This window comes from Gadus chalcogrammus, chromosome 1, assembly GCF_026213295.1.
Source record: "Gadus chalcogrammus isolate NIFS_2021 chromosome 1, NIFS_Gcha_1.0, whole genome shotgun sequence".
Lineage (NCBI taxonomy): Eukaryota > Metazoa > Chordata > Actinopteri > Gadiformes > Gadidae > Gadus > Gadus chalcogrammus.
This window is the reverse complement of record NC_079412.1, coordinates 3,447,383-3,473,865: the sequence shown is the minus strand read 5'-3', so window position 1 is coordinate 3,473,865 and position 26,483 is coordinate 3,447,383. Positions and strand designations below refer to the sequence as shown.

Sequence of the window (26,483 nt, the reverse complement as noted above, 5' to 3'; positions counted from 1 at the left end):
TACGTTGCGAGTTGACGTTATTATTTATACATTTGTCTTCCACTGCCTGAGCTAATTGATGTTTGACATGAAAGGGTGTGAAAAGTGTCAATTGTTTGACTCATGAGACAGCTTTTCACCTCGTCACATTTAAATGTCGCACAGACTGGGCTACTAGGAGTGACGATATCCTGTCCCACAAATTGAGTGCTCCTGACATCCAAGGCTCCATGCGGGGGCAGTGACCCATCCCCCACCCATCCCCATACATGCCAAGTTAAAGGGACTCTCACCTTTGTTTACTCTCATAATATTTAACCCTAACTTCAACCAATAAAATTCTTCGGACCGAAGGACCTTATTGGCCGACAGACCTGTCTGTTTGCTGCATGGATATATAAGGTTTTCCGTCTGCTTCTTGTGGCGCATTCGTGCCCGCGTCATCAAGGCGCGTCCTCAACTAGAGGGTTTGTTTTGATTCCACGGCAGACAGTAGCGAGTAGCGACCGTAGCGACCGTAGCGACTGACGATGGCAGACCAAAGTGGTCCACGGCGTACTGAAACTGCACCATTCAGTCCGATTAGGGGACTCATCTCGGACTCAGACTCACAGAGTTACCCTCCTCTGGAGCCTCAGGAAGACCTCCAGACTGTTGGCCACCAACTGCACCATTCAGTCCGATTAGGGGACTCATCTCGGACTCGGACTCACAGAGTTACCCTCCTCTGGAGCCTCAGGAAGACCTCCAGACTGTTGGCCACCAACTGCACCATTCAGTCCGACAAGGGGACCCGATTCGGCCTCAGAAGCCAAGTGGTCCCGCTCCCCTGGATGATTCTCAGGACCTCCAGACCGTTGGCAACCAACCGCACCACTCAGTCCAATTAGGGGACCCGTTTCGGACTCAGACGCGAATTTGTCCCGCTACTCTGGAGCTCCAGGAAGACCTCCAGACCAGGGATGGGCAACTGGCGGCCCGTGGGCCGCATGCGACCTGCATGCCCACTCAGCCCGCACATAATAATAAAAAAAAAAAATTAAAAAAATTATAATAATAATAATAATTGATCGAGTTACAGAAAACTCGTTCAAGAAAGATGAGAAGAATTCATAGAATTCAAAGGCAAACCCATGCGTCTAGTTTGCTTAGAAGCGATATCAGTCATTAAAGATATCCACTTAAGTCGCCACTACAACTACTACAACTGCTTGTTGGGTTTGAGTTCATTGAGTTGTTGCACTTAATGTTGGGCCACTGTTTTCCAGTTTTTTGACTTAATTGAATGATGATGTATGTGAGCCCTTTGCACTGACAAAAATACCGACCATTCATGTGGCTGTTTGAGCATGGAAAACATGAAATTAATGTATGTTGGTTCAATTGACATACCGTACATAGGTTATGATTCTGGACGATTTTTTAGGTAGTGGCCGTCGCCAAAATGCACCAGAATACAGGAAATCATCTACCAAATTCAAAATTATGTAGCTTCTCTCAGCTCACGTTTAGTTGAAGTGTGCAGTCATGTGGCCCTCCGATGGTTATGATAAAAAATGTGGCCCTCTTTATCATGAAAGTTGCCCATCCCTGCTCCAGACCGTTGGCACCCAACCGCACCACTCAGTCCGATTACGGGACCCAATTTGGACTCAGACGCGACGTTGTCCCGCTACGCTGGAGCTCCAGGAAGACCTCCAGACCGTTGGCAACCAACCGCCACACTCAGTCCGATTACGGGACCCATTTCGGACTCAGACGCGACGTTGTCCCGCTAATCTGGAGCTCCAGGAAGACCTCCAGACTGTTGGCAAACAACCGCACCATTCAGTCCGATTAGGGGACCCATTTCGGCCTCAGACGCTACGTTGTCCCGCTACTCTGTTTGTAATGCTCATACACCTTTCTTATACTCAGTGGGACCACTGTCCTTCAACATGGGGCCTCAAAATGGTATCACACAAAGCCCATAAAATGACAGTGAGCCACCTGCTAAATTTCTTGTTTACTAGACCCCTGGTAGATATTATGACCCCTGGGAGTCTAAACACAACCCATGGGAGTCTAAACACAACCCATGGGAGTCTAGAACTTTTGTACGGTAAGATAAAAAATAATGCTTAGGGGGTGGGGCATTGGAGGAAGGCGGGATGATTTGAATGTGCTGTAATTCTCAAATGCAACAAAGGTGAGAGTCCCTTTAATAAGGCCCCGTCCACACGAAGCCGATTTCATGACGAAACCGCAAAGGTCTGGTTTTGGATTTGTGTGGACGCCTGAAACCGACTGAAACCGTAAACCATGATGTCATCGCCCCACCCCGCAGAGTCTCACCCTTTATGCGCATGGACGCCTCTTCTTATTAATTATTTTCCTTCTGGATTTCAGTAGCAGAAGCAGCGCCCCTTATGTGCCTGGAATGTGTACTACAGCGTTTCTACAGCTACCTAGTCACTGTCGCGCTGTTAAACAACAATGGCAGGATACAGGACACAAGTCACTTTATTGTGATGTGTATTTGCTTTCCTAGGTTTTCACATGGTTTGAATTGCTTGAGACAATGTGTGTATTCAGCAGCTCAGCAGAAGCAAACCATGTTGCCTTCAGTGTTAAAGGTCCCATGACATGAAAATCTCACTTTATGAGGTTTTCTAACGTAAATGAGTTCCCCTAGCCTGCCTATGGTCCCCCAATGGCTAAAACTTGCGTTTGGTGTAAAACGAGCACTAGCTGTTCTGCTCGCCTTTGAAAAAACTGAGGCTCAAGTGCGCTGATTTGGAATGTCTGTATTCATGACGTCATCAGGAATCTCAGCTCCTCCCCTTACTCTGACTTGCCCGCCCAGAGACGTTGGCCCGCCAATGAGACTCGACCGTGCGAGCGCCACATGTGTGTGTGTGTGTGTGTGTGTGTGTGTGTCTGTGTGTCTGTGTGTGTGTGTGTGTGTGTGTGTGAATACACACACTGTAACGCAAGTGTTTCTTGTCGGTTCTTTGACGTGTCTTGTATTTCCACAACAAGACTGTTGTGGGGGTTATCTGAGCCATGGTTGAGAAGGAATTGGGGGAAAGGAACTTTGGCTTTGACTGGCTGAAGTACATGAACTGCGACATGCCGCCGGTTGCCGCGAGGCACCATCGCCCAGCAGCGGGCAGCCGGCAGCAGGCAGCGCCCGGTTCAGTCGACTTCAGGTTGATGTGAAAGTGGAAGAACCAGAGACGTCGCAGAACCCGACAAAGTCGTTTGTGATTCATAATATCGTCTGGAGGCGCACACAGCTTTTGGCCGTGATAATATGTATTAAATGATATAGATTTCTATGTATTATATGATATTATTTAGATACAGAGCTCCAGGACTGTAACGCAAGTGTTGTACACTTCCTTATTATTTGGATAACCGTTCTGCTTTTGGCGTTATGGCGCATAACACGTCAGACTCTCGTCTCTGGTATTTCTACAACGAGACTCGTATTGGGGGTTATCTCAGCCATGGTTGAGAAGGAATTGGGGGAAAGGAACTTTGGCTTTGACTGGCTGAAGTACATGAACTGCGTCATGCCGCCGTTGCCGCGAGGCACCATCGCCCGGCAGCGGGCAGCCGGCAGCGCGCGGTTCAGTCGACTTCAGGTTGATGTGAAAGTGGAAGAACCAGAGACGTCGCAGAACCTGACAAAGTCGTTTGTGATTCATTATATCGTCTGGAGGCGCACACAGCTTTTGGCCGTGATAATATGTATTAAATGATATAGATTTCTATGTATTATATGATATTATTTAGATATAGAGCTCCAGGACTGTAACGCAAGTGTTGTACACTTCCTTATTATTTGGATAACCGTTCTGCTTTTGGCGTTATGGCGCATAACACGTCAGACTCTCGTCTCTGGTATTTCTACAACGAGACTCGTATTGGGGGTTATCTCAGCCATGGTTGAGAAGGAATTGGGGGAAAGGAACTTTGGCTTTGACTGGCTGAAGTACATGAACTGCGTCATGCCGCCGGTTGCCGCGAGGCACCATCGCCCGGCAGCGGGCAGCCGGCAGCAGGCAGCGCGCGGTTCAGTCGACTTCAGGTTGATGTGAAAGTGGAAGAACCAGAGACGTCGCAGAACCTGACAAAGTCGTTTGTGATTCATTATATCGTCTGGAGGCGCACACAGCTTTTGGCCGTGATAATATGTATTAAATGATATAGATTTCTATGTATTATATGATATTATTTAGATATAGAGCTCCAGGACTGTAACGCAAGTGTTGTACACTTCCTTATTATTTGGATAACCGTTCTGCTTTTGGCGTTATGGCGCATAACACGTCAGACTCTCGTCTCTGGTATTTCTACAACGAGACTCGTATTGGGGGTTATCTCAGCCATGGTTGAGAAGGAATTGGGGGAAAGGAACTTTGGCTTTGACTGGCTGAAGTACATGAACTGCGTCATGCCGCCGGTTGCCGCGAGGCACCATCGCCCGGCAGCGGGCAGCCGGCAGCAGGCAGCGCGCGGTTCAGTCGACTTCAGGTTGATGTGAAAGTGGAAGAACCATAGACGTCGCAGAACCCGACAAAGTCGTTTGTGATTCATAATATCGTCTGGAGGCGCACACAGCTTTTGGCCGTGATAATATGTATTAAATGATATAGATTTCTATGTATTATATGATATTATTTAGATATAGAGCTCCAGGACTGTAACGCAAGTGTTGTACACTTCCTTATTATTTGGATAACCGTTCTGCTTTTGGCGTTATGGCGCATAACACGTCAGACTCTCGTCTCTGGTATTTCTACAACGAGACTCGTATTGGGGGTTATCTCAGCCATGGTTGAGAAGGAATTGGGGGAAAGGAACTTTGGCTTTGACTGGCTGAAGTACATGAACTGCGTCATGCCGCCGGTTGCCGCGAGGCACCATCGCCCGGCAGCGGGCAGCCGGCAGCAGGCAGCGCGCGTTTCAGTCGACTTCAGGTTGATGTGAAAGTGGAAGAACCAGAGACGTCGCAGAACCCGACAAAGTCGTTTGTGATTCATTATATCGTCTGGAGGCGCACACAGCTTTTGGCCGTGATAATATGTATTAAATGATATAGATTTCTATGTATTATATGATATTATTTAGATATAGAGCTCCAGGACTGTAATGCAAGTGTTGTACACTTCCTTGCTATTTGGATAACCGTTCTGTCGGACTCTCGTCTCTGGTATTTCTACAACGAGACTCGTATTGGGGGTTATCTCAGCCAAGTTTGAGAATGAATTGGGGGGAAGGATCTTTGGCTTTGACTCCCTCAAGAACATGAACCACGACATGGAGGAGAAAGGGATTGTTGGCGGCGAATGTCTCCAGCTTGAGACCCGCTGAGGGACCACCGCCGGAGGCGGAGGTGCCTATGCTCTGCCCGGCAACGATCCCCTTCTCCTCCTTGTCGCGGTTCAGTCTACTTCACATTGATGAGGACGTTGAAGAACCAGGAACGTCGGAGAACCCAACGCGGTCGTTTGAGTATCATAATATCGGCTCACACAGCTTTTGGCCGTTATAATACACTGCAAAAATGCCCTCTAAAAAATAAGAAAAAAATACATTGTTTTAGGTGAAAAATTGCTTATTTTGAGCAAAATAATCTGCCAGTGCAGCAAGCAAATGGGACTTGGTAAGATTTCTTAAAACAAGACAATAATATCCAAGTAGTAAGCATGCAAAAAAACTTAAATCAAGTATAAAAATCTATTTTTTCTTTTACTTGTTAAGATTTTTTCTCTTATTTTAAGCAATGTATTCTCATTTATTAGCCATTATTGCTTAGAATTAAATGTCCTCTAAGCAATTATTGCTCAAAACAAGCATACAACAGGCTTAAAAACAAGGCAAATGTACTTGATACTAGCTAATTTAAAGACTTAAAACTAGTCTGATTTTCTTATCTAGAATACTTATTCTCTTATCTAGAATTAATTTCTTGTTTAGGTGTAGTGAATGTACGGGAAAAATACACTTGACAAGAACTTCAAAAAAAAGGTTTTTATTACGATTTTAGCAGGCCCCCCCCCCCCCCCCCAAAAAAAAAACCAACAACAACCACGTGCCAAAGCTGACTGGCAGGCCTAACAATGAAGATATGATCGAGACAGGGCCTATTCAAACAATGAACCTGAGCAACCTGAACTATTCAAACCATGAACCTGAGCGTGCATCTCTCATACACCCTACCTAAGAAAGGCCTGCCAGTCAGCTTTGGCACGTTTAAAAGCTGCTGTTTGGTCTTTCTCATGAATTGCATCACCCAAGACCTCGGTCTGAAGGAATAACAGAACCGATGACACACATTTTGGATACGTCATGCGAAATGCGTAGTAGTACGCCATGACGTACAGGACCGACTCAGCAAGACTGCTCCTATCAAAGGACACAACAGGGGCATTTCCGGCGCAGAGGAAGCAGTCCTCCTCTCCTACCAGGATGAACGGTGTGGCTAGTGGCCGTCTTCTCAGATACATTTCTGGGGCCTCTGTGGGCTGAACATCAACACAAGATTACATTACACTTAGCTGACGCTTTTCTATCCAACTTGCAGTTACAGTACAGTTACAGTACGACTTACAGTGAGGCTTATTTACAGGGTATTGGTTACAGTCCCTGGAGCAATGTGGGGATTGGTGCCTTGCTCAAGGGCACCTCAGCCATGGAGGGAGGAAGACTAGTAAGGATGGGGATTGAACCGGCAACTCTGTGATCTACCGTCCAACGCTCTAACCATTATACCATGGCTGCCCAAAGATAAAGCTAAAGATAAAGCAAGATTTTATGCTCAAATGCTCAAGGACACTTTAATGGTGAAGTCAGAGTGAGGCTCAAACCTGTCAAATGTTAAATGATAATAAGGATGGATACATAGGCTACATAAATATTTTATCTTGCATAAGGTTATGTAAATAAGTTGGTTCACCCGCAGAACATGAATGAGTGCCTCTGATGGAGATGACAACTTCTTTGGTGCGGGGTAACCAGAAGGGAACATATCTGGCAGGGAGATGATCAGGTCAATGGCTTGCTCATCTACACACACACACACAGAGAGAGAGAGATAGAACTGAGTTACTTAGAGACAGAGTAATTGGAGCTACTCAGTGAAACAACAAATAGTGCAATTGTAATTTCAGAAGGATTGCAAAACCTTACCAGCAGGTAGTCCCATCGGTGGCTTCAGGACCTTCTTATAGACACCATAAAAGGAGAGTTTGGTTCTGTAGTCTGCCCAGCGCTCCTTCAGCTCTTTCACATAATGCACGTTGTCCTTCGCCACTATTCGTCTCAGCTCCTCAAGAACCTTGGCATTATATTGCAAAAAAGGGGATTAATACAACATGTTTTTCTTAAAATACAAGGATACAGGCTGACCGGTACATTCTTCCTTTAATTCTGAGTAGTGAGTGTACTTACATGGTCTATGTTCTTGAAGCACGAGTAGGCCTCAAGGATTTTGCCAGGTCTGTCGGCTTCCTTGAGGGTCTCCGAATCGATGAACTGCCTTCTTCCCTCAAATTCAAGTTCAAGGAGCTGTGAGACATCGTCTTGGTTTTGCTTATTCTTCCGGCACATCTCTTGGAGATGTCTGTAGTGCCTAGCCTGAGACATCCTACTGTCGTGTCCTAAGTTTAAATAGGGATAAAAACATCACATCATTACATTTTTAATCTCAATCTCAATCAATGACTTGTCAGAACTGAAACGTATCGGTTTTTGTTCGGTGTTTCTTGCACGGTAGGCTAGAAAGATAACCCATTGGGGCAACCTACCAACAGAGTCCCCCTTTTATAAACCATAGCCATCATGAGACAATTTGTATAAGAGGAGACAGAGCGCTGAAGACATAAATAATTGAGGACAGTTCGTAACAGCAGTATGGCCGCTATCCCGACTGTTCTGCTGACAACAGACGAATCATTATGCATTCCAAACATATTGCATGCTGCACTGTTCTTCTTGTGCCGTTACGGAAGTACTGTATCTGTGCAGTGTCAAAATAAGCCATGAGAAAAGTGACTCTAAAAGCTTTATTTTGACTCACAATAAACACATTAGTACAATCAACTTCTCGCAACTGATAATTATCTATAAGTCTATTAGTCACGTTTCCCCATTCTTTTCGAGAGGGTCTGGTTTTACTAATCTGAAATAGAGTAAATATAATTTTGCGTGTAAGGCTAAATGAAAATGTGAAATCCAATACACTTACCAACAGCTGCATATTTCACTGGAGTGCCTGTTGATGGGGTGTGGACCTCAGGGAGAGTGGAGGGCGGAGTGTGGACCTCAGGGGTGCTAGGGGTGCTGCTGGGGCTTGCCGTATAGAGAATGGTAGATGTGGTGGAATCATCAGTGTCATCGGCATCCGTATATTTCAGTTTTCGTTTTCTCTCCCCCCTTGCAGGAGTGCCACCCTGGCTTTTCTTCGGTGATCGAACATTGTGGATTCTCTTTTGCAGTCGTTTGTAGACTTCAATCTAGGCAGAAAATACAAAGACCAAGAGCAAGACATTGTCAAATATCCACATTTGCTAAGGAAAAATAAATAAATTAATTAATCAGAATAATAAAGCTTTTTTTATCATACCCTTCTACAACTTGTATCATTATATAATAATAATAGCAATAATAATATTGGGTTTAGGTATGTTACTTTACAAGTATGTTACCTAATGTAATGGGTGCATGTATGGGAGACAGTGGAATGAACAACCAAAGGCCTCTGTTAACAAGTGTGCGATTTGAGGTACTTTATTACATTCAAAGTAATACTTACCCATGGACGCTGTATGTCGAGCTTATCAGAGAGCATGGGATAGTAGATCACCAGGCGTTTGGCCATGGCTACGAGGTCCTCCTTCGATGGATACTGCTTCTCTTCACAGTGCAATGCCCTCACCGCTGACACCATGTTGGTAATTGTATTCCGGATCAGTCTACATGTTAGCTCTTTGGACAGCTCACACTCTCCTGCTCTACCAAATCTTTTCAATTGAAAAAAGTAAGATTTCACATTCTCCAATTCACTATCAGTGTATATCACGTATTGGGGGCTTGGCAGTGTAAGTGTTCTGTATGTAGTCCCCCAACTCTTCTCCTCCTCTTTGCTGTCACTTCCCCCACTACTGGTTCCAGTGGCCGCACACTCTGTTCCGTTGCTGACCTCAATGGAGGCGGCAGAAGAGCTGCATGAGGCCTTCTCCTGTAAAGGAATCAGCAAAAACTAGTCAGAAAACCCATGCTTAATTAATTAATTTAACAAATAAAAGTTCAGAACATACCAACACAGAGGACAATTGGTTGAACACATAAGACGAGGCAACTTGGTAGGAGAGAGAGAGAGATGGGACAAGAGTGACAATACCATACCCCATGATATTGAATAGCCTATTTATAGGCTTATAATAAACCTAGTATAACTCTTAGCAAAAACGAAGACAATAAACCACCAACATGACATCACAGTAACACCACTAAATACAAAATAAACATGGGACTAGATACTAAATGAATGACAGGTGAGTGACAGGATGCACTAGAGTTTTGATGACAGTCATAGGTGTGCACAGATAGGGACGAGGTGGTGCTAAAGCACCTGCCTCTTTGCCCTACTTGTTTTTGTTTTTTTTAAACCTTTTTTTGTCACAATGTACTCTGGTCCATGTTGACATGATAATCTCCATGCTTCAGTATCAAAAGCATGTGACAATAATGCCCTGATATAATATAGCCTCTCTTCTATAACCTAGTAAGGTAGCGGGAAGTTCCACATGCCCCCAACCCCCCCTTCAGCACCTGCCCCCCAAAATGTCTGTGCACGCCACTGATGACAGTGAAGTGGTGAGTGTTTTGGCCAAAAGCGAAGGATTGTAGATGGATTATAGTGTGTTTGTATAATGGGACATGGTTAGTGGGTGGCACACTAGATATGAGCATGAACAAAACTGAATCCAATCGCCTAAATACAAAACTTTGCCTCAAACTCCCCAACAGACATTTAACAAAACCCCAGTCCAGTCAAGTACTTTTCCACCGTAGTCTCTGTGCATGTAGGCTACTGTGTGTATGCAAACTGTGTTCCTCTATCCACTGCCATCAATGGATATGACATAAAAGCGTGTTGCATTGTGCTACACAGCATTCTGGCATGAATGAGTTAACCACTGATTGTAAATGAGGTTTAAAAAACTTTGCTTACCACAGGGTGACACAGATCCCATATAGATTTTCTTCGCAAAAAATGGTCAGGCCCTGGGAAGAGGTCGCGAAGCTCTTCTCTCGAAAGCATCTTCAGTGCCTCCATATCGACATTGGCAGCTGTGTCACAAACGAGAGAAAAAAGGTACAGAACATCAGATTAATCAACAGATGAGGTTCACTGATGCCCCAGTGACTGTCATTTAACATTATTTTAGTGTGTGGGAGATTCTATTAAAAAGTAAGTGAAAAGTATCTCAGGAAGTATTAGCAGGAATTTATTCTGGCTCAAGTCTGCTGTATGAGCTTGCTGAATGCCTTAGACAGGAGGGCGAACAAAACTGTATAGTGAATGCACAGCTGACACCAAGATTGACACATAAGGTCACTTTCACTTTTGTTACTCACAGCAACATTCACATTATCTTCTGATCTGATCCAGTATTTGTTGATCCAAATATTTTTGGTCCCATTTGTCTAAAAATCCCACTCAGCAAGCTCATACAAGCCTATTGTAATGAACTAATGATATTAGCAGATACACAAATGAGAAAAAATCGACACATTCACTTAATTTACATTCACACATGAGCACCATCATCACTGTATCACGTTATCATGATTACCTGTTAAGATGTCTTTGGCCACACGGTCTAACTTATCCATATTGCCGTCCATATGCCCGTTGTGAGCAAAGCAGCTGGAAACAACTCACTCGTTAACTGTGAATAAAAACAAAATACTGTCAAAACAAGCTATACATTAGACAGAAAATCGTGCAGAGCCAGCCTTTAAAACCAGGCAGAATTTTTTAGGTAAAGTATAATCATTAACACTTCACATTATTTACGGCGGAGTATAGCCGCATTAGTCAAAGTAATCAACAGCATGTTTGAGACCAAAAATGGCCAATGCGAGGACGATGTCGCTATGCTCATGCGTCCCCCACGTGTTAACATGCAGACTAAAGGGAAACCTTATACTTGGGGATTGACGATGTCATTCATGCCAACCATTGCCAACAAAAGACAGCGGGTGAATGTATAACATATAATTAGCAGAGTAAAATATATCATGCGAGGTTACTACATATCATGCGAGGTTACTACATAAGGCAAACTGCACCAAAGGTATCATAGTTAGCATTAGCCATCTGGAGATTGTGCAAGGTGCACGAAGCTTTGGCCCCCTTTTCCAATAGGTTTATTTTTTTAATTTACCGGAACCTCGACTCCTTTAAAAATGTACTCAAATGATCTTTGACTGAAATAATCTCCAACCCTCTATGGTCTGAAAGTTTCATACACACCTGATAGCGTATCTGTATCTTCTGATATCTCCTCTTCTCACGTCCTTGCAGCAGCAGCAGCCAGGGTAAAAAGAACGCGCATATATTTTTAAACGGAGAAGTCGTTAGGCGAATCCAAGTCAGCCCGAATTGGGAGTGCATGGAATTGTGGAATAAAATCGAAGAGTTATGAAGTAGTCAACTATAGCAGTCAATAAAAGTTTCGTCTCCAGTTTTGAAAAAGAAATTTACTATTTGGGTAAAAGAGGCTGGGTGCAATCACACAATTCACATTAGGTCAGTCACCCCAACCCCCCGGTTTTGTATGGAATTGTCCATCGCGAGAAAGCGGGAAAGCGAAAACGCGGGATCTCAATCAATCAATGCATAGTTAGGAACACTTTGTGAGGATGGCTGGTTGGCGATGTGTGATTTGCTTTGCATTTATTGCACTGACTTTAAAAGTGTTTTTAAGCCACATTAACACGGTGCATGGACGTAGTCGAAACTTCCGTGTGATTTGTGGAATCGATGGGTGCAAAGAAGAATACCGGGTATTCAATTCATTCTATTATCACATCAAGCGTAGGCATGCAGCGTACCTCGCCAATGGTCGTCCGCCCAGGGACTTGATTCCAGTTAGCTCAAGGTGCCATGGGGGTGAACGATTCGACATGGGCCTACCTATTTTTTCCAACTGTATCACTCCAGCTACCCACCAAGTTCAAGATTCTACTCCAACTACCAATATGAGGCAGAACACAACGCAGGTTGACTTTAGAGAAGATGACGCTTGCCAGGAGAGCGGGGGGATTGAACAACTGCAATCTAACAAGGAAAAGGTAGGCATACAAACATTGATCGAATTTCTTCAACCATTTGTAATGAATGAATGCAAATCAATTGGTGTGGATAGCTAAGGCCTAGAAAAAAAATTGTTGGTTCCGGTTGAGTTTGCATCGTAGACTATCGCATCGGGCAATACACACACACGCCAGGGTCTCCATCTCCGCGTAGAATATTAGGAAAGCCCAACTATGTCACCGCAGAGTTACGCACCTATTCTGTAGATGCACCTATTTTCTCACCATATTATGCTACAACATGGAAGTTAGCGTTGTAGCTCTTTCTTTTTAAACCAACTTGCCTCGCAGCAGTCTTGCAAACTAATACGATGTAGGTTCTTCTTACATAGCGAACCTCTCCCTGAAAAGGCCTGTCAAATGATAACTTTGTCATTGTTGGCCACAGCCTACATCTGCACCGACACCGACACACACAGTAGCCTACAGATGACCACCCGACTCGAAATGCAATAGACAACATTATGAGTATTCGCGATTTTTAATGAACATTATTATCGTTTCGTCATGTTGGAAGAAGGCTTCCATTCAGTCAGTAGGATAGAAGGGAAATGTTTTTGCCGAGGTTTTCCTTTACTCTTTCATTTACACTAGAATATTTCCCCTCTGCTCTGATCCACAAGTCAAGTAACGTGGAAAGCCCCTCCCCTCCTTTGATATGTTTTGTGTATCTGCCGCACGCACGCTGTCTGCGAGTTGGTACACACACGATCGAGAAGTAGACGAGATGTATAGTTGTTATAAGTAAGTTATGCTACAGTTACAAAAAAAATCAGCGTATAAATAAATAAATAGATGAATAAATTAATAAATACCCTACCGACCCATGACCTAACCTGACAACCAACCGTAACCAAACTTCTTTTTTTTCTTAGGCCCAATGAGATGTGCTCAAAGCATTCACCTAGGAATGTTTATGTCTTGACATAATAGTCTAAATATGTTACTGGGGTAGGTCATGTGAGAAGGGCAGGTGAGTCCTGATGGCATTGTGTCAATTATGATAGGGCCTACTGTAATGGCCAATTATGTGGACTGCGTAACCCATTCTTAGGTCCTAGAACATTTTTGGGAACCACTTGCATAACCCATACACCGGTGTAAACTTAGTTGTGAATTTGAGCAAACCCAGAATGCATCATTGTCTGTAATGCAAGTGGCACTGGCAAAAACAACTTTGACAACAGTCATTTAACAAGCTGAATCTGCTACTTTAACAGGAATTGTCCAGACATGCAGCCGCCTTTACCGTGGATGTTCGTGAAACTTGCTGTCTTTCTCGGGTAGGATATGCTTTTTTGTGATTTTATGGGTTTCACTGAGGACAGATCACATTTTTACTTAAATTGTATTTGCAATAAAAGATGTGAATACTACATAAAATTCTTCTGAGTGACACATTTTATGTTTTCACCCATATCCTGTCATTCATAGTCTTTGTAATGCCATAATAGTGTGCTTTTCTGCCTCTTCTCACTACAGGGTAATACCAACAGGATTATAGGGAAAACCCAGCAGTTACAAATGGCTGTTGTAGGAACCTTGCAGGACAGAGTGATGGATGTCTTTGATAGACATGACCCTTCAGTCAGCATTGACCAGCTCCGAAATGAGATTTTGGCAACGTTTGAGGGTTTTCCAGATCCATTTTCCAACTTGACTACAACTTACATGCAGGACCAAACCATTGAGGAACTATTTAAACCAGTGGAACCAGAGGAGGTTATAATTTCACAAACACTGTGTAGAGTTAAGCGAGGCTCTTCAAGGGTTCTTACCATTAGAAACAAAGTTTTTTTCTATGTTCCTCTCATCAAGAGTCTACAGCAACTGCTATCCAACCCTAGAATTTTTAGCATGGTCAGTAATCCACCAGAAAATTGTAACAAAAATGGATATCTCCGTGACATTGTGAATGGCAGCCTTTTCAGAACTCATCCATTGTTTTCTGTTAAGCCAACTGCTTTACAGTTAATTTTGTATTCCGATGAAATAGAGATTTGCAACCCTCTTGGACCCCATGCCTCAAAGAACAAGTTACTCATGTTTTATTATACTGTAGGAAACATAAACCCCAAGTTTAGGTCTAAGCTTGCAGCCATAAGACGTCTTGCCATTGCAAAAGCTGAGGATATCTCAGAGGCTGGTGCTGATGTTATATTAACAAGAATTGAACAGGATTTGAAGGAACTGTACAATGGTGTCAACATTGAAGTTGGAAATAGTGAGACTATATTATATGGTGCAGTAATATCAATATGTGGTGATACCCCTGCTCAGCATGACCTGGCCGGGTTTAAATCTGGAGTTGGGTTTGCTTTCAGTAAGTGTAGGCATTGTGAGTGTGACTTTGAGACAATGCAAAACCAATTTGATGAAAATAGTTTTACCCCAAGAACATTACAAAGTCACATCAGGCAGTGCAGAGAAATAGAGAGGGCCAGTACAGACTCTCTTAAAAATGCCCTCATGACTACCTATGGTATAAAAAGAAGGAGTAAACTTTTAGATTTTCCAGGCTATGATCTCATTCAACAAACCCCTCAAGATATAATGCACATCATGCTTGAGGGTGTTGTGCAACAGGAAATAAAATGTGCATTAAAGCACATTATTTTGTCAGGGCATATTGATCTAGACTCTATAAATTCAGTTATACAAGGTTTTCCATATTCAAACAGGGATATAAAAGACAAGCCATGTCCAATCAGTGTGAGTACAATGGCTTCTGATGATAACAAACTAAAACAGTCTTCTGGACAGATGCTGATATTTCTGAAGATATTCCCTTTTATTATGAATAGCATCAAGGACAATGTCTATGTACAGTTTATCATCGAATTAATTCAAATAACTCACATTCTTTTTGCTCCTATTGTGATGACGGAAACCTTACAAAAACTGAGAGTATTGATAGAGCAGCATCTGAAACAATTTAGGCAACTTTTCCCAGACAACAACATAACCCCTAAGCAACATTATATGCTACATTTACCCTCACAAATTGAAGCACTGGGTCCTTTGACTAGACACATGTGCATGAGGTTTGAGTCTAAGCATTGTTTTTTTAAACAGTGGTCCTCTAAATTAAATTATAAAAATGTCTGCAAATCTCTTGTAAATCATAGCAAAATTGTCGAAAGTACCTATCAAACAAACAATATATTTGCTCATGAAAAAGAATTAGGCCCCACATCAGCGGTATCAGAGGCCTCAGAGGCATATGTCGGTTCAAAGATTAGAGATTTTTTGAATATTGACAGTTTCCATCATGTAATCTCTGTGAAATGGATGTCTCTTAATGGCAACAAGTACATTAGTGGAAAGACTTTAATAATCACAGACTCAAATGATGGGCTCCCTATTTTTGGACTAATAAGTAATATTTATGTTATTGATTCATCTTTATTTTGCTGTGAATATCAAGTGTTTGACACATTGAAATGGGATACAGATTTACAATCATATGAAATTGCTGTGCCAAATGCTGCACAGGCAACAGAGTTTATAGATTTAGAAAAACTACCTGATTACACTGCATACCACCCTGTACCATTCAATAGTAAAACATATGTTTTGAGAAAATATGACCTAACTGACGTTTTGTTGTATGAGAAGGTATGATGTATTAAAATAAATGAGTGAATCAGCACAGAAGAAATAGTTTGCTTTATTTACTGTATGTTAATCCTTAAGGCAGAGCTTCTATTATAATAAGCTTATATGTATGATGTACTGTAGTTATGATGTATTGTAGTTTACTTTGTTCTGCAACGTGAACGGGCCACCGGTGAGGTTCAGAATCTCAAAGCTAAATCATGAATGACAATCTCAATGACCCTATCAATTTGAATGCAATCACAGTTGATTAGCTGGAATATCTTAATGAGATGGGTCAGTTCTTAAAATAGGTTAATATGGATTGTCTTGAAACAAGTAAAAATGTACTCACAGTCTAAATGTTAACGCGACTCAGTCCGTAATGTGTGCTATTTTAAGAAAAAAGCTGCTCAGAATTAGTTTTATTATCTAGGTAGGATGAAAAAGATGAATTTTCTTGAAACAAGTCAAATAATCTAAACAATATTCAGTCTTACTAAGAAAATACATTGAAAAACAAGTGTAATAAGACCAAAATGCTAAATTCAAGTTTATTACACTTTTATAGATTTTCATTTTTTGCAGTGTATATATTATATGATATAGATATCTATGTAGGCAATATGATAATATTTAGATATAGAGCTCAAGGACTCCCGTGTGTTCTAGAATATTTACAGAACACGGCTAAAGGCTGTGTGCACCTCGCCATTGCGATACATCCACTGTAAACAGAGCGCATGGTACCGTGGCTGCAAGCTGCTCAGGGCCACACCCCCACCCTCCTCCTTGACCCGCCTCGCTCCTCCTCATTTGCATTATAGCTACAGACACCAAAACAGCGCATTTGGGGGAAGCTCAATGTGCGACTGGCTCAGAGTGGCTGTAAATCTGCACCACGGCTGAATTTCGGGAACGTCTTTGAATACTGTGTTAGTTGCCCACTAATACCTATATTAAAGAATACATAAAATAGCATGTAATGGGACCTTTGAGTGTTAAGAACAGCGGCCTTTTTTACAACGCCCACAAGAGGGCTACAGCGCCACCTGCCTATAAAAATGAACGAAATGACTCAAAAAATGAGTTTTGTTAAATTTACTGACCGAGAGTTAAAGATCCGAGTCAGTAAAAAGAGTCAAACTTCCCAACACTAGTCCTGGGTACGTCATTTAAGTCTTGCCGTTGGCTTATTTTTGCAATTTCCTTTATATCAGAGAAATTAGGCCTAACAATTTACTTTTTATATAATAAATATGTCTTACAATATCCCTATAACCCAAATATACCTTGCAAAAACTCATGGTAAAGTTAATGTTAATATTAATGTTACTGATAAGCCTTTGTCACAATGACAAAGACACTGCATGGGAAATTGCAGCCACATAAATTCCATTCAGGTGAGTTTCGCGGCAGGCAGCCAAGAAACTCACCGCTGACCACTTCTGTTGAGAAAAAAATACTATGGTCAGTCAATTTAGAATATTCAACGAAATGGAAAATAAATGACATGATTATTATTATTTTTTTCTCCAGTATTCCTTCCTAAAACACTGATTCGGTGGGGATTGAACCCCGAATATTCGGCATATCGAACCGTCGGCCTAATGCGCCTCCTTTTTGAAAAGTCGGACAAACGGATCTTCGGACCAATGGGTTCCGTTTTCGGAACATTGAACCATCGGCATAGTGGCATGTAGATCTGATGGGAAATATTTCGGTCCATTGAGACGTCGGAACAATGAGGCGTCGGAATTAAGGCATGGCACCACACTGAGTCGTCATGTGGTCAACCGATTATAAAAGATATAATCCCGATCTAAAGTTTTTCACCCAGCTATAAACAAGACGGTTTCACGGCCAAGCGAAATAGCAACAGCCTTTGCAGCCTTTTATGAAAATCTATATGACTCCCCTGAAATTACAGAAAAGGAAGACAAGATAAAATTATTTTTCTCTGAGTTAGATCTACCCTCCCTCTCCAAAGAAGAAGCAGAAAATATGTCATCACATAACAGAGCAGGAAATAAAGGAAGTTATTCTAAAACTGAAGAACAATAAGTCCCCAGGGACTGATGGGATTCCGGGAGAATTTTGTAAATATTTTAAGGAAGAGCTCACCCCGACTCTTGCATAAGTATTTAACTATGCCCTATGCCCTATATTGATCGGTTTTAACTCACTTTATTTGTCAAAGTATTTCGGTATGGTATCTACGAAGCCAATTGAGGGGAATTGTATTGAACACGTGCGAGTGACTCCCAGCTGGTCAATACCTCTAACCTGCAAGTCTGAACTACCGGGAGTTTCTGCCTTTATTTTGCTTCCGGACATGTTTAAATAACTAGTTGGGCGTGGCCTATGTGACGCATTAGCCTCGGCTTCCTCACCTTTCTAAAGGTGCTGCCTTCTGTGGATGGAGTAGCTATTGCAGCCTTCAGTAAGGTCCTGCTCCCCTTGTGGCTATGTACAGTATTTACGGCTTATATGTTCGGTCCTGCTTCCTAGTGGCTATGTGAGGGTAATACAGCTTGTGTGTTTGAATCAGCTTCCTAGGGGCTATGTGGGGGCAGCTTATGTTCTTAAAATACGTAACACGTCCTTAATATCATGTCACATGCTAAAACAAAACAACAGCCATCTATGTGACTCAGTCTAGATGCGCAAAAAGCCTTTAACAGGGTGGACCGGGTTTATCTCAACCATACATTAGATAAGATGGGATTTCACACAAAGTTCATCGACTGGGTCAGAGTGTTATATTTGGATCCAAAATAAAGAGTGAGGGTGAATGGATGTTGTTCTCAGTTTTTCAAGATCAAAAGGGGAGTTAGGCAAGGTGACAGTCTTAGCCCCTTGCTCTTTGATATTTGCTTAGAGCCACTTGCTGAAACAATAAGGCAGGATAATTGTATAACGGGTGTAAAGGACGGTAGAGGTGTGGAACATAAAATCTCGATATTTGCAGATGACGTCATGCTGTATTTGAGCCACCCTGTCTCCTCAGTTCCCCGCATGATTCAGGTTCTAGGCGAATATGGACTAATATCAGGCTATAAAGTAAATGTCTCAATCAGAAGCAATGACGCTCTCAGGTACTTGGCCATCACAATAGGCTACTTGCACAAGCACTTCCTGATTCGCCGTAATACAGCTCATCAGCTTCCGGTTCCAAGATGGCAACGTTCTACACCCGGTGTTTACAGGAGCTGCCGACAATAAATATCACAGATGTGCGTCGTTTATGTCGCGAAACAAAAACTCCGACAAGCAAATTGGAGAAGGGGTTTAGGCTGTATGCTTCGACCTACATTCACAGCTACGAAGGTAAGAAAACAACGTCTAACAGACGCTAGCTACCGTCAAAGTCTAATCTGTCAGTTAACTGTCGAACGTGTATAACGATGCAGGAACAGCAAACGCCAACAAGATTTCTTAACAAGTGTTTTATATCAGCCTTGATGTTTGCCTGTTGTGTTGAGTAATAATAGTTTAAGTACAGCCACGGTTTTGTGTATATAAAAGTAACATTACTTAGCTACCTAACGTTTCTTTCCATGTAGTAACATGTTATAGATGTGATGATGCGAGTAACCCAGTACAATTGAAGCTTAATTAATTTGTATGTGTTATTTCATTCAGTGTCAAATGAAGACAAGCTGACAGTGCAGGTCAGCGTGAGAGCCTTGTACTACAGGTCGATGGGGAAGAGCGAGGCACCACAGTTTTAGAGTCTAGGCAGGAAGCTGTGTTCATCCCTGTTCAGTGGTGTTTGTTCGATTAAGCAGTAGCTAAGTGTAGTCCTCAAGGGCCACCAACTTGAATGTTTTTCATGTCTCCCTGTTTTTCACACACAATTTAATATAGTCAAGGTAATGAGTACAAGGCTACAACTTTTCAAGAAACAAGATATTTATTGTCGTTTGCACAGCAGAAGTACAGGTACATTGGAATAATTGTGATTCTTGGAGTCCGCTTTAAAAAAACAACACATCTTTATTTTAAGAGGGAGAGAATATAACAGTAAGCATTCAGGGTGGTAGGCTTTTTCTACACAGTTGAAGTACTTACCTTCATAAGAAACAAGTTGTTTTTTACACCCATGATGCTGAGTTTATATTTCTAATGATTTACCTTTTCTCTTAGATCAAGCTTTGTGATTCATCAGCCAAGGGATGAAAAAAGAAAGAGTTAATCTATGGGCTGGAGCAGCTGTCTCTAAGAGGAAAAGAAAAAAAGTATAGCTCAAAAACAACAAATACAAATGCAATGGCATCACGTATAATTACATCTGTAACTACTTATAAAGTACTGTTGATGCACGTGCAGGTGCGACCACTTATTTTTTCTGGGCAGCTGATTTGGCTCTGGAAACACGGACCATCTTGTAGAGAAGGCTCAATCAAAGACCAAAAAGCTATCAGATGGTTGTATCTGGCAAATCTATTCACAAAAGACATCGCATAAAAATTTTCAATTAGAAGTGTACATCAAAAGTATACATTGTTACCAAAATAATGTCAACAGTAACTACTAAGTTTAAAGGTTGGGTACGGAATTCGCTTTTTTGGCCATTTTTGCAAAATTACTTGAAATCCTTATCATAACGCGCTTACAGCCACTGAGTCAGAAGTACTGACATGAAAATTAAACTTGTCAATCATCTGTGGAACGGGCAGGGCTCGAAAAACTCCAGCCAATCATTTGGATTGCCACCTGTTGCATTGGACAGTAAGTACGTCAATCAAACGGTCGTACTGCACTCCCCCGCGCCCCGCGCGCGACCCCTTCGTGCAGTACTCGTGACCCAGAGCAAGCTCCTGTTTGTTGTTATCCTGCGGTATCTGTCTGGAACTAGTTAATCCACATTTGGACCTAGCAGTAGAAGACAATTTCCATGGCAGACAAGACGCCACCATCCCCACCACCACCACCAGCAAAGAGAAGGAAAACTCTTTTTCAGAGAGTAATTGATAATAAAAACGCTGAAAGAGAAAAACTGAAATCAAGAATAATCCTAGGCGCTGCTTTTGAACGTTGGCGGCAACTGAAGGACGAGAAGGGTCTAAAAACCGATGCTTGTGTGGCGGTTGACCTAGTTTCAAAGTTTATACCGTTTATACTCGGTAATACCGGTGTTGAGACGAGTGTATTACTCGGTGTGAAAATGTCCACACCGCGGCAACCCTAGTGAAAACCAGGACTTCCAATACAATTATATGAAACAAACATACATTTTCTAAAAATAGTAATGATTTATGTGACCGTTTAATGTTTATAACATCTGGTGCAACCATAGAGAACGTATTCTCAGCAGGGGGTGCTGGAAAAAAAAACCCGGCCTGCACTAGACTCGCAACTCGTCACATTGATAAAAAAGATATATAGCAGCGCAGCTCAATTACACCAGTGCATGCTCGCAAAGTTGAAAATCGATCGTTGTGTTCACTTCCTTCACACCATGGTTCACATCCAGCTGCTCACATAACAAGTTTAGCGCACCACCGCTACCCTCACACTTTTTCATATAGCCTTTTTTCAGCACTAGGACATATGAGCATTAAATAAATGCTGCGTCTCAACATGCCTTGGACAGCAGCGAGGATGACTCGCTTTGCCACGGGCCGAAACAGTTCGGAGCGACCACAGCCAGAGCGAACACAGCGGGGCAGAGGAGTGTCAGGAAGTCTTTGGTGTACACATCAGTACGGCCTTTTTGCACTACTGTTTAGTGGCAATGCAGTGTTTTATTCTATGCCTTTTTATTTTCGTATATTATTTCAATTAATACAATTTATTTATTCATGAAATCAAGATCTGGTCTTCAAATCTTTTTTCCAAATATAGGTCGTATTACAATGGGGTTTGTGTTTATATTCGGACCAATACGGTACAGCGGACGCTCACATGACGTTAAGCATTTCCTGGTGCATAATGTGACGCTTCAGAACCTAAAATCCCGTTTTCTCCCCGTTGATACGACAAACACATAACCGGCGTTTTCAGAAATCTCCACTTTGGCTGGAGTTTTTAGAAATGATCTTTTTCTGTGATAAGACAGGGCCTCGGACAGGGGGTGTTGCAGCACCCCCAAAACCCCTACTTCCCGCGGTACTGGGTGTAATTTACAGCTGAATGTAGTGCCATGTTGTTAAACGAAAACCTACGCTAGCCTGGCTCGCTCTCGCGCATCTCTGTTCGCGCTCGTGCATGATTGCGCGTCCAGGTACTTGGAATGGGTGGAGTCAGAGTCAGCGTTGAAGGAGAGGGGGTAGGACCATTTGAGTTGTGTATTTTCAAAATCTGCTGGCGTTTCGCAAATCGCGTACCCAACCTTTAAGATTTGATCGTATATATAATATATATATATTATGTAGCAGGGTGACCTGTATTTCTCCCATAAATCTGTTTCAGCCTCAGTCACCTACCCTTTTACCTGTATTGTGACTTGTGCCACTACGCAACGGTTGCTCTACCGGATTGCGTCGTAACTAATCCCTGGCACTCAGCTGACAGGTTTGTTTAGTTTCCTCTTTGGGTGCAGTTCAATAACTGCACCAACTTCCTGTAAGACAACCTGATGTGTGTGGATATCCAATGCCCTAATGTGTTCCCTGTGCTCTCTTTTTAGAGTAGTGTTCTTGTCCGGGCCGTATCTTTGGGAGGCGCGGTTTGGTGGTTTGCCGTGTACTTGCATGTAGATAAGTAGGGTGTTACCTGCTCAATTCATACATTTTTACAATTGTTTATTAATAGTATTTTGTTCTAGGACGAGCATTGGTGGAGTTGGAGACGGTCACATTCTGGCGCTGGCGCTTCAGTGCTCCTATTTTCATCTCATAGAATAATAACATGACTTTTTTCAACCATTTAAAAATAAACTTTTGTAGACTTGAACTGGAAACACGTCTCTGTAAGTCTTTACACAAATCTGTATTATAAATGTTGTTTGTTTTTTGTACTATTGGTGTGGTCACATTCATATATATAAATTCTGATAAGACATGGACATCCCCAACTCACATACACCATCTCTCAACATGCCACTGCTTGTGTCCTATTAATCATTCACAGACTATTAAGAAATAATTTGGTACAGTACTATAATTAATCTGTAAGTAAAGCTATTTTCTAACCAACAATGTCCCTGACTGACACATATCCCCGTCACGTAGGGACTAGGCTAATAACAGACTAATACAAAAAACTGTGACTGTGAAAAAGTGACTTCCCTTGTGTAAATTTGGATGTCTGCGTCGGAGCCAGCAAACCGCTGCAGTCCAAACTCTCGCTGGAGACGTAACTCCTGTAGCTCCTTTCTCGGCTCCTGTACTTCATTTGAGACGCTTTCAGCAGCGGATGCGGACATATCCATGGCAGTCGGTTCAGAGAGAGCAGTAGTCTTGATCGTTGAATAGGAGATCAACTTCTTCTTCCGGAGGGGCAGTTTCGACGAACCGATCAACTCTCCCACAGGCCGCACCTTGGGGTTTCGACTGTATACTGGTTCCACTCAAAAAGGGTCGCTACGGCACCTTTTGCAAGTCTCCTTCGACCCTGAGGAGCAGTTGGCTCAATGAACTTGTCGGGACTAAAGTGTCTGCTACAGACCTTGGAGTGAGTGGTGATGACATATGCATCCCGGCGTATGTTCACAATCCATCGACTCCTCACGTCAGCTTGGCTTGGAAAGCCATGAAAACTTAATACCCCGTTGAATTTTGCTGACGCTGTACAGTGGGGGGGGACACAGCAGTGCTCTGCGTAGGTTGTCTCCCTGCCTCTGAAAAGGTCCAGTTTTTTAGATGTTTGCGGTCTTGATCCATGTGTACAGTATCAAAGTCAGCAGGCTAGCGCGATAAACACACAGACCGGAAGGAACCGAGCTGTATTATTTGAAACAGGAAGTACGTCACACAGCTTAGTGCATACACCCTATTAGTAAAATCACAATACCAAACATAATTACATGCATTTTTGGCTATAAGCTTCATTGGTTAACTGGCTAACTACTAGTTAAAACGAGCAGTGTTGGCATGGAAACGGTGGTATTGCAGCATTCTTGAAGAAAGTTGTCCAATCCCGGAATGCTTTTAACTGACTTTATTTGTTAAAGTAGGCATGTTCGGTATGGTAACTATGAAGCTTAAGGGAGGGAATGTATCCAAACGCGTTGGAGAGGAAAATACGTGATCTACTTCAAGCCCCCGGGCTTAGGCCCGGTGGCTCTCCGCCGTCTACTTACTGATCTCTGGCCTCTTCACTTCGATCACCCGATAGAGGACGTCAAGTGGGCGTGGCCTATGCAGTGGGCGTGGCCGGGGTGACGTAATGGCTCCGCCCCTGTCTAAAGGTGCTGCTATCTGTGGCTAAAGTAGTTATTGCAGCTTTAAGTGTTCGATCCTGGCTTCCTAGTGGCTATGTGAGGGTAATACAGCTTCTTAAATACTTAACAACCCTCCTTGGTCATCTCGCTGACCATACAATAATATTTTAAATCATAAACACCATTTACCACACCAAATCATAGTCAAAGTAGGATAAATCATCCAGACCACCAACCGAGTTGGAAAACTCCATAATAGAGATAAAACCACCACGGATTACCATATCACTGAACGGCATTTTGCCTGATGGGTCTCATAGGTAATACAAGTCATATTATCAATACAACAATGAACATATATCCTGGTTATCATACAATGATATGGTCAAACAGCACACAAACAAAAGTATCAATAGAAATCCTAAGCTAATACTTTTTGGTTATGTGCAACAAGGTCATACAATTTTCAACATGTGCAAAAGTACAAAATTAGTAGTCATAATAAAAATTAAAAAAATGAAAGATTATTGATAGGCTAGCATGGATTTGGGTGGTTCAGGTGATCTTCGTGTATTGGTGCGCTGTTGCATGTGGGTGGTTTTGGACATTTGTTAATTATCGCAGCATTGTTCTTCTGTCGCCGTCGGGGCCTGTAATTCATGAACCCAAGACTCGTCCCTCCTTGTCAAGGGCTCAGCTCACAGAGAGGTTACTTTCACATCATGGGAGCCTCCTTCAGGCGTTCAATCGTCGTCGTGTCAGCAACAGGAAACCTGTAAGCAACTTTCTCAAAGAAGATCAACAGTCCCATTATCAATGTAGTGATACAGAAATAACGGGTTGCACTTGCAACCAAGCAACACCACACAATAACAAACATAGCCTGGTATGATCGTTAAAAAATGTGTTATTCAAGTAAATCCGGGATATTGATTATCTTATATACAGGCGCTTCTACTAGAATAGTATAGGTGTTGACTATTCTACATATTACAGCTGGATAGGGTCGGGCCCCTCAGGTGATCGTTCACTTTCATCGGATCATATCTGATCTCCATGTAGGCCTGAATGGCACTTGGCGCTTCTGTAGCGCTGTGGTGATCAGCAGATGCAGTAGCCCTCGTGCGCAGGGAATACAACGGCAGCCGGTGACAATTAACACGGTCTCTGCCATTATTCCCGCGACGGGCACTTACTGATCATGCCTTTCCACCTCCCAAACTATTCTCCCTCCATCCTGTGAAAGGGTCATTAATGCCGGAGTTCTCTGCCAATTCGAACCTGAGGGATTGTAATCATGCCAGCGCCCTGGTCACCAACCCATCCGAGGCTGTGTTATTGGGGATAAAAGTACAACATGTTCATGGTGTGCCTATCATCGCATACACCCCTCCTTGCTCTGGCAATAACATATCCATACCTTATATATTCCTTTAACCTTATTCACCACCTTATACCATCAATCATGACTTGCTTATTGCCAAATTAACCCATTTTAACTTCTCAAACAGCGCCCTCCTGTCAGACAGGAAACAGGCAGTTCAAATTGGTGATTCATTATCTTCTTATCTAACTTGTTCTGCTGGAGTACCACAGGGCTCAATATTGGGCCCTGTTTTATTCAGCCTGTATGTCAATAACTTACCAGATGTCTGTAGAAATATTCAAGTGCAAACTATATGCTGACGATTTACTGTATTATACTGTCATGCCAGCTCAATCAAAGAAGCTGCTCTGCAGTACTCTCAGGAGCCCATGGTGCCAGTGTCCCATTGGCCTCCAAACGGTTGTCTACATCGTGAATACAAGACAAGTGTCTGTATGTTGTTCTCCCGACAGCCAACTGCGGGACGCAACCATCAGTCATGGTTGGTGGTGAGAGGACTTGAGGTCGTTGAATATTTTTCAAGTACCTTGGGGTCATCTTCGATTCTAACCTTAATTTTAAGCAGCATGCTAAGAAAGTTTAAAACACAATTAAATTTAATTTATCACAATTTCAAGCTATAAGACCTTTCCTGACTATGGAGACAGCAAAGATTATATGCATGCAATGATATTTACTCACAATCTCGTACTGTTACACAACATGGTCACATACATCTGAGAGCACTTTAAAACCAATCAACTCTTTATTCAAGCGAACGCTTAAACACTAGACAAAAAACCTATATACTACCATTATTGTAAAATTACAAATAAA

The 26,483-nt window shown here is 42.5% G+C and overlaps 2 protein-coding genes across 4 annotated transcripts; one reads left to right on the top strand and one right to left on the bottom strand.

The window, feature by feature from the left end:
- Positions 1-6,057: 6,057 nt before the first annotated feature.
- LOC130403265 (uncharacterized) lies at positions 6,058-16,537 on the bottom strand. 2 transcript variants are annotated; one of them, XM_056607571.1, is made up of 9 exons: positions 11,513-16,537; positions 10,830-10,925; positions 10,205-10,323; positions 8,783-9,208; positions 8,216-8,483; positions 7,420-7,628; positions 7,159-7,306; positions 6,926-7,035; positions 6,058-6,494 (listed from the first exon to the last, which is right to left on the bottom strand). In XM_056607571.1, the coding sequence occupies exons 2-9, from the start codon at positions 10,879-10,881 to the stop codon at positions 6,186-6,188; spliced, it is 1,641 nt and encodes a 546-aa protein (XP_056463546.1). In that variant the 5' UTR covers positions 10,882-10,925; positions 11,513-16,537; the 3' UTR covers positions 6,058-6,185. The 2 variants fall into 2 exon arrangements, with proteins under 2 accessions (XP_056463546.1, XP_056463623.1); XM_056607648.1 differs by having other exon boundaries at positions 6,926-7,026; positions 10,830-16,537.
- LOC130402679 (uncharacterized) lies at positions 10,368-16,599 on the top strand. 2 transcript variants are annotated; one of them, XM_056607003.1, is made up of 3 exons: positions 10,368-12,333; positions 13,575-13,637; positions 13,837-16,599. In XM_056607003.1, exons 1-3 carry the CDS (start codon positions 11,902-11,904, stop codon positions 15,976-15,978), a joined length of 2,637 nt encoding a protein of 878 aa, XP_056462978.1. In that variant the 5' UTR covers positions 10,368-11,901; the 3' UTR covers positions 15,979-16,599. The 2 variants fall into 2 exon arrangements, with proteins under 2 accessions (XP_056462978.1, XP_056462985.1); XM_056607010.1 differs by having other exon boundaries at positions 13,575-16,599.
- Positions 16,600-26,483: the final 9,884 nt, after the last annotated feature.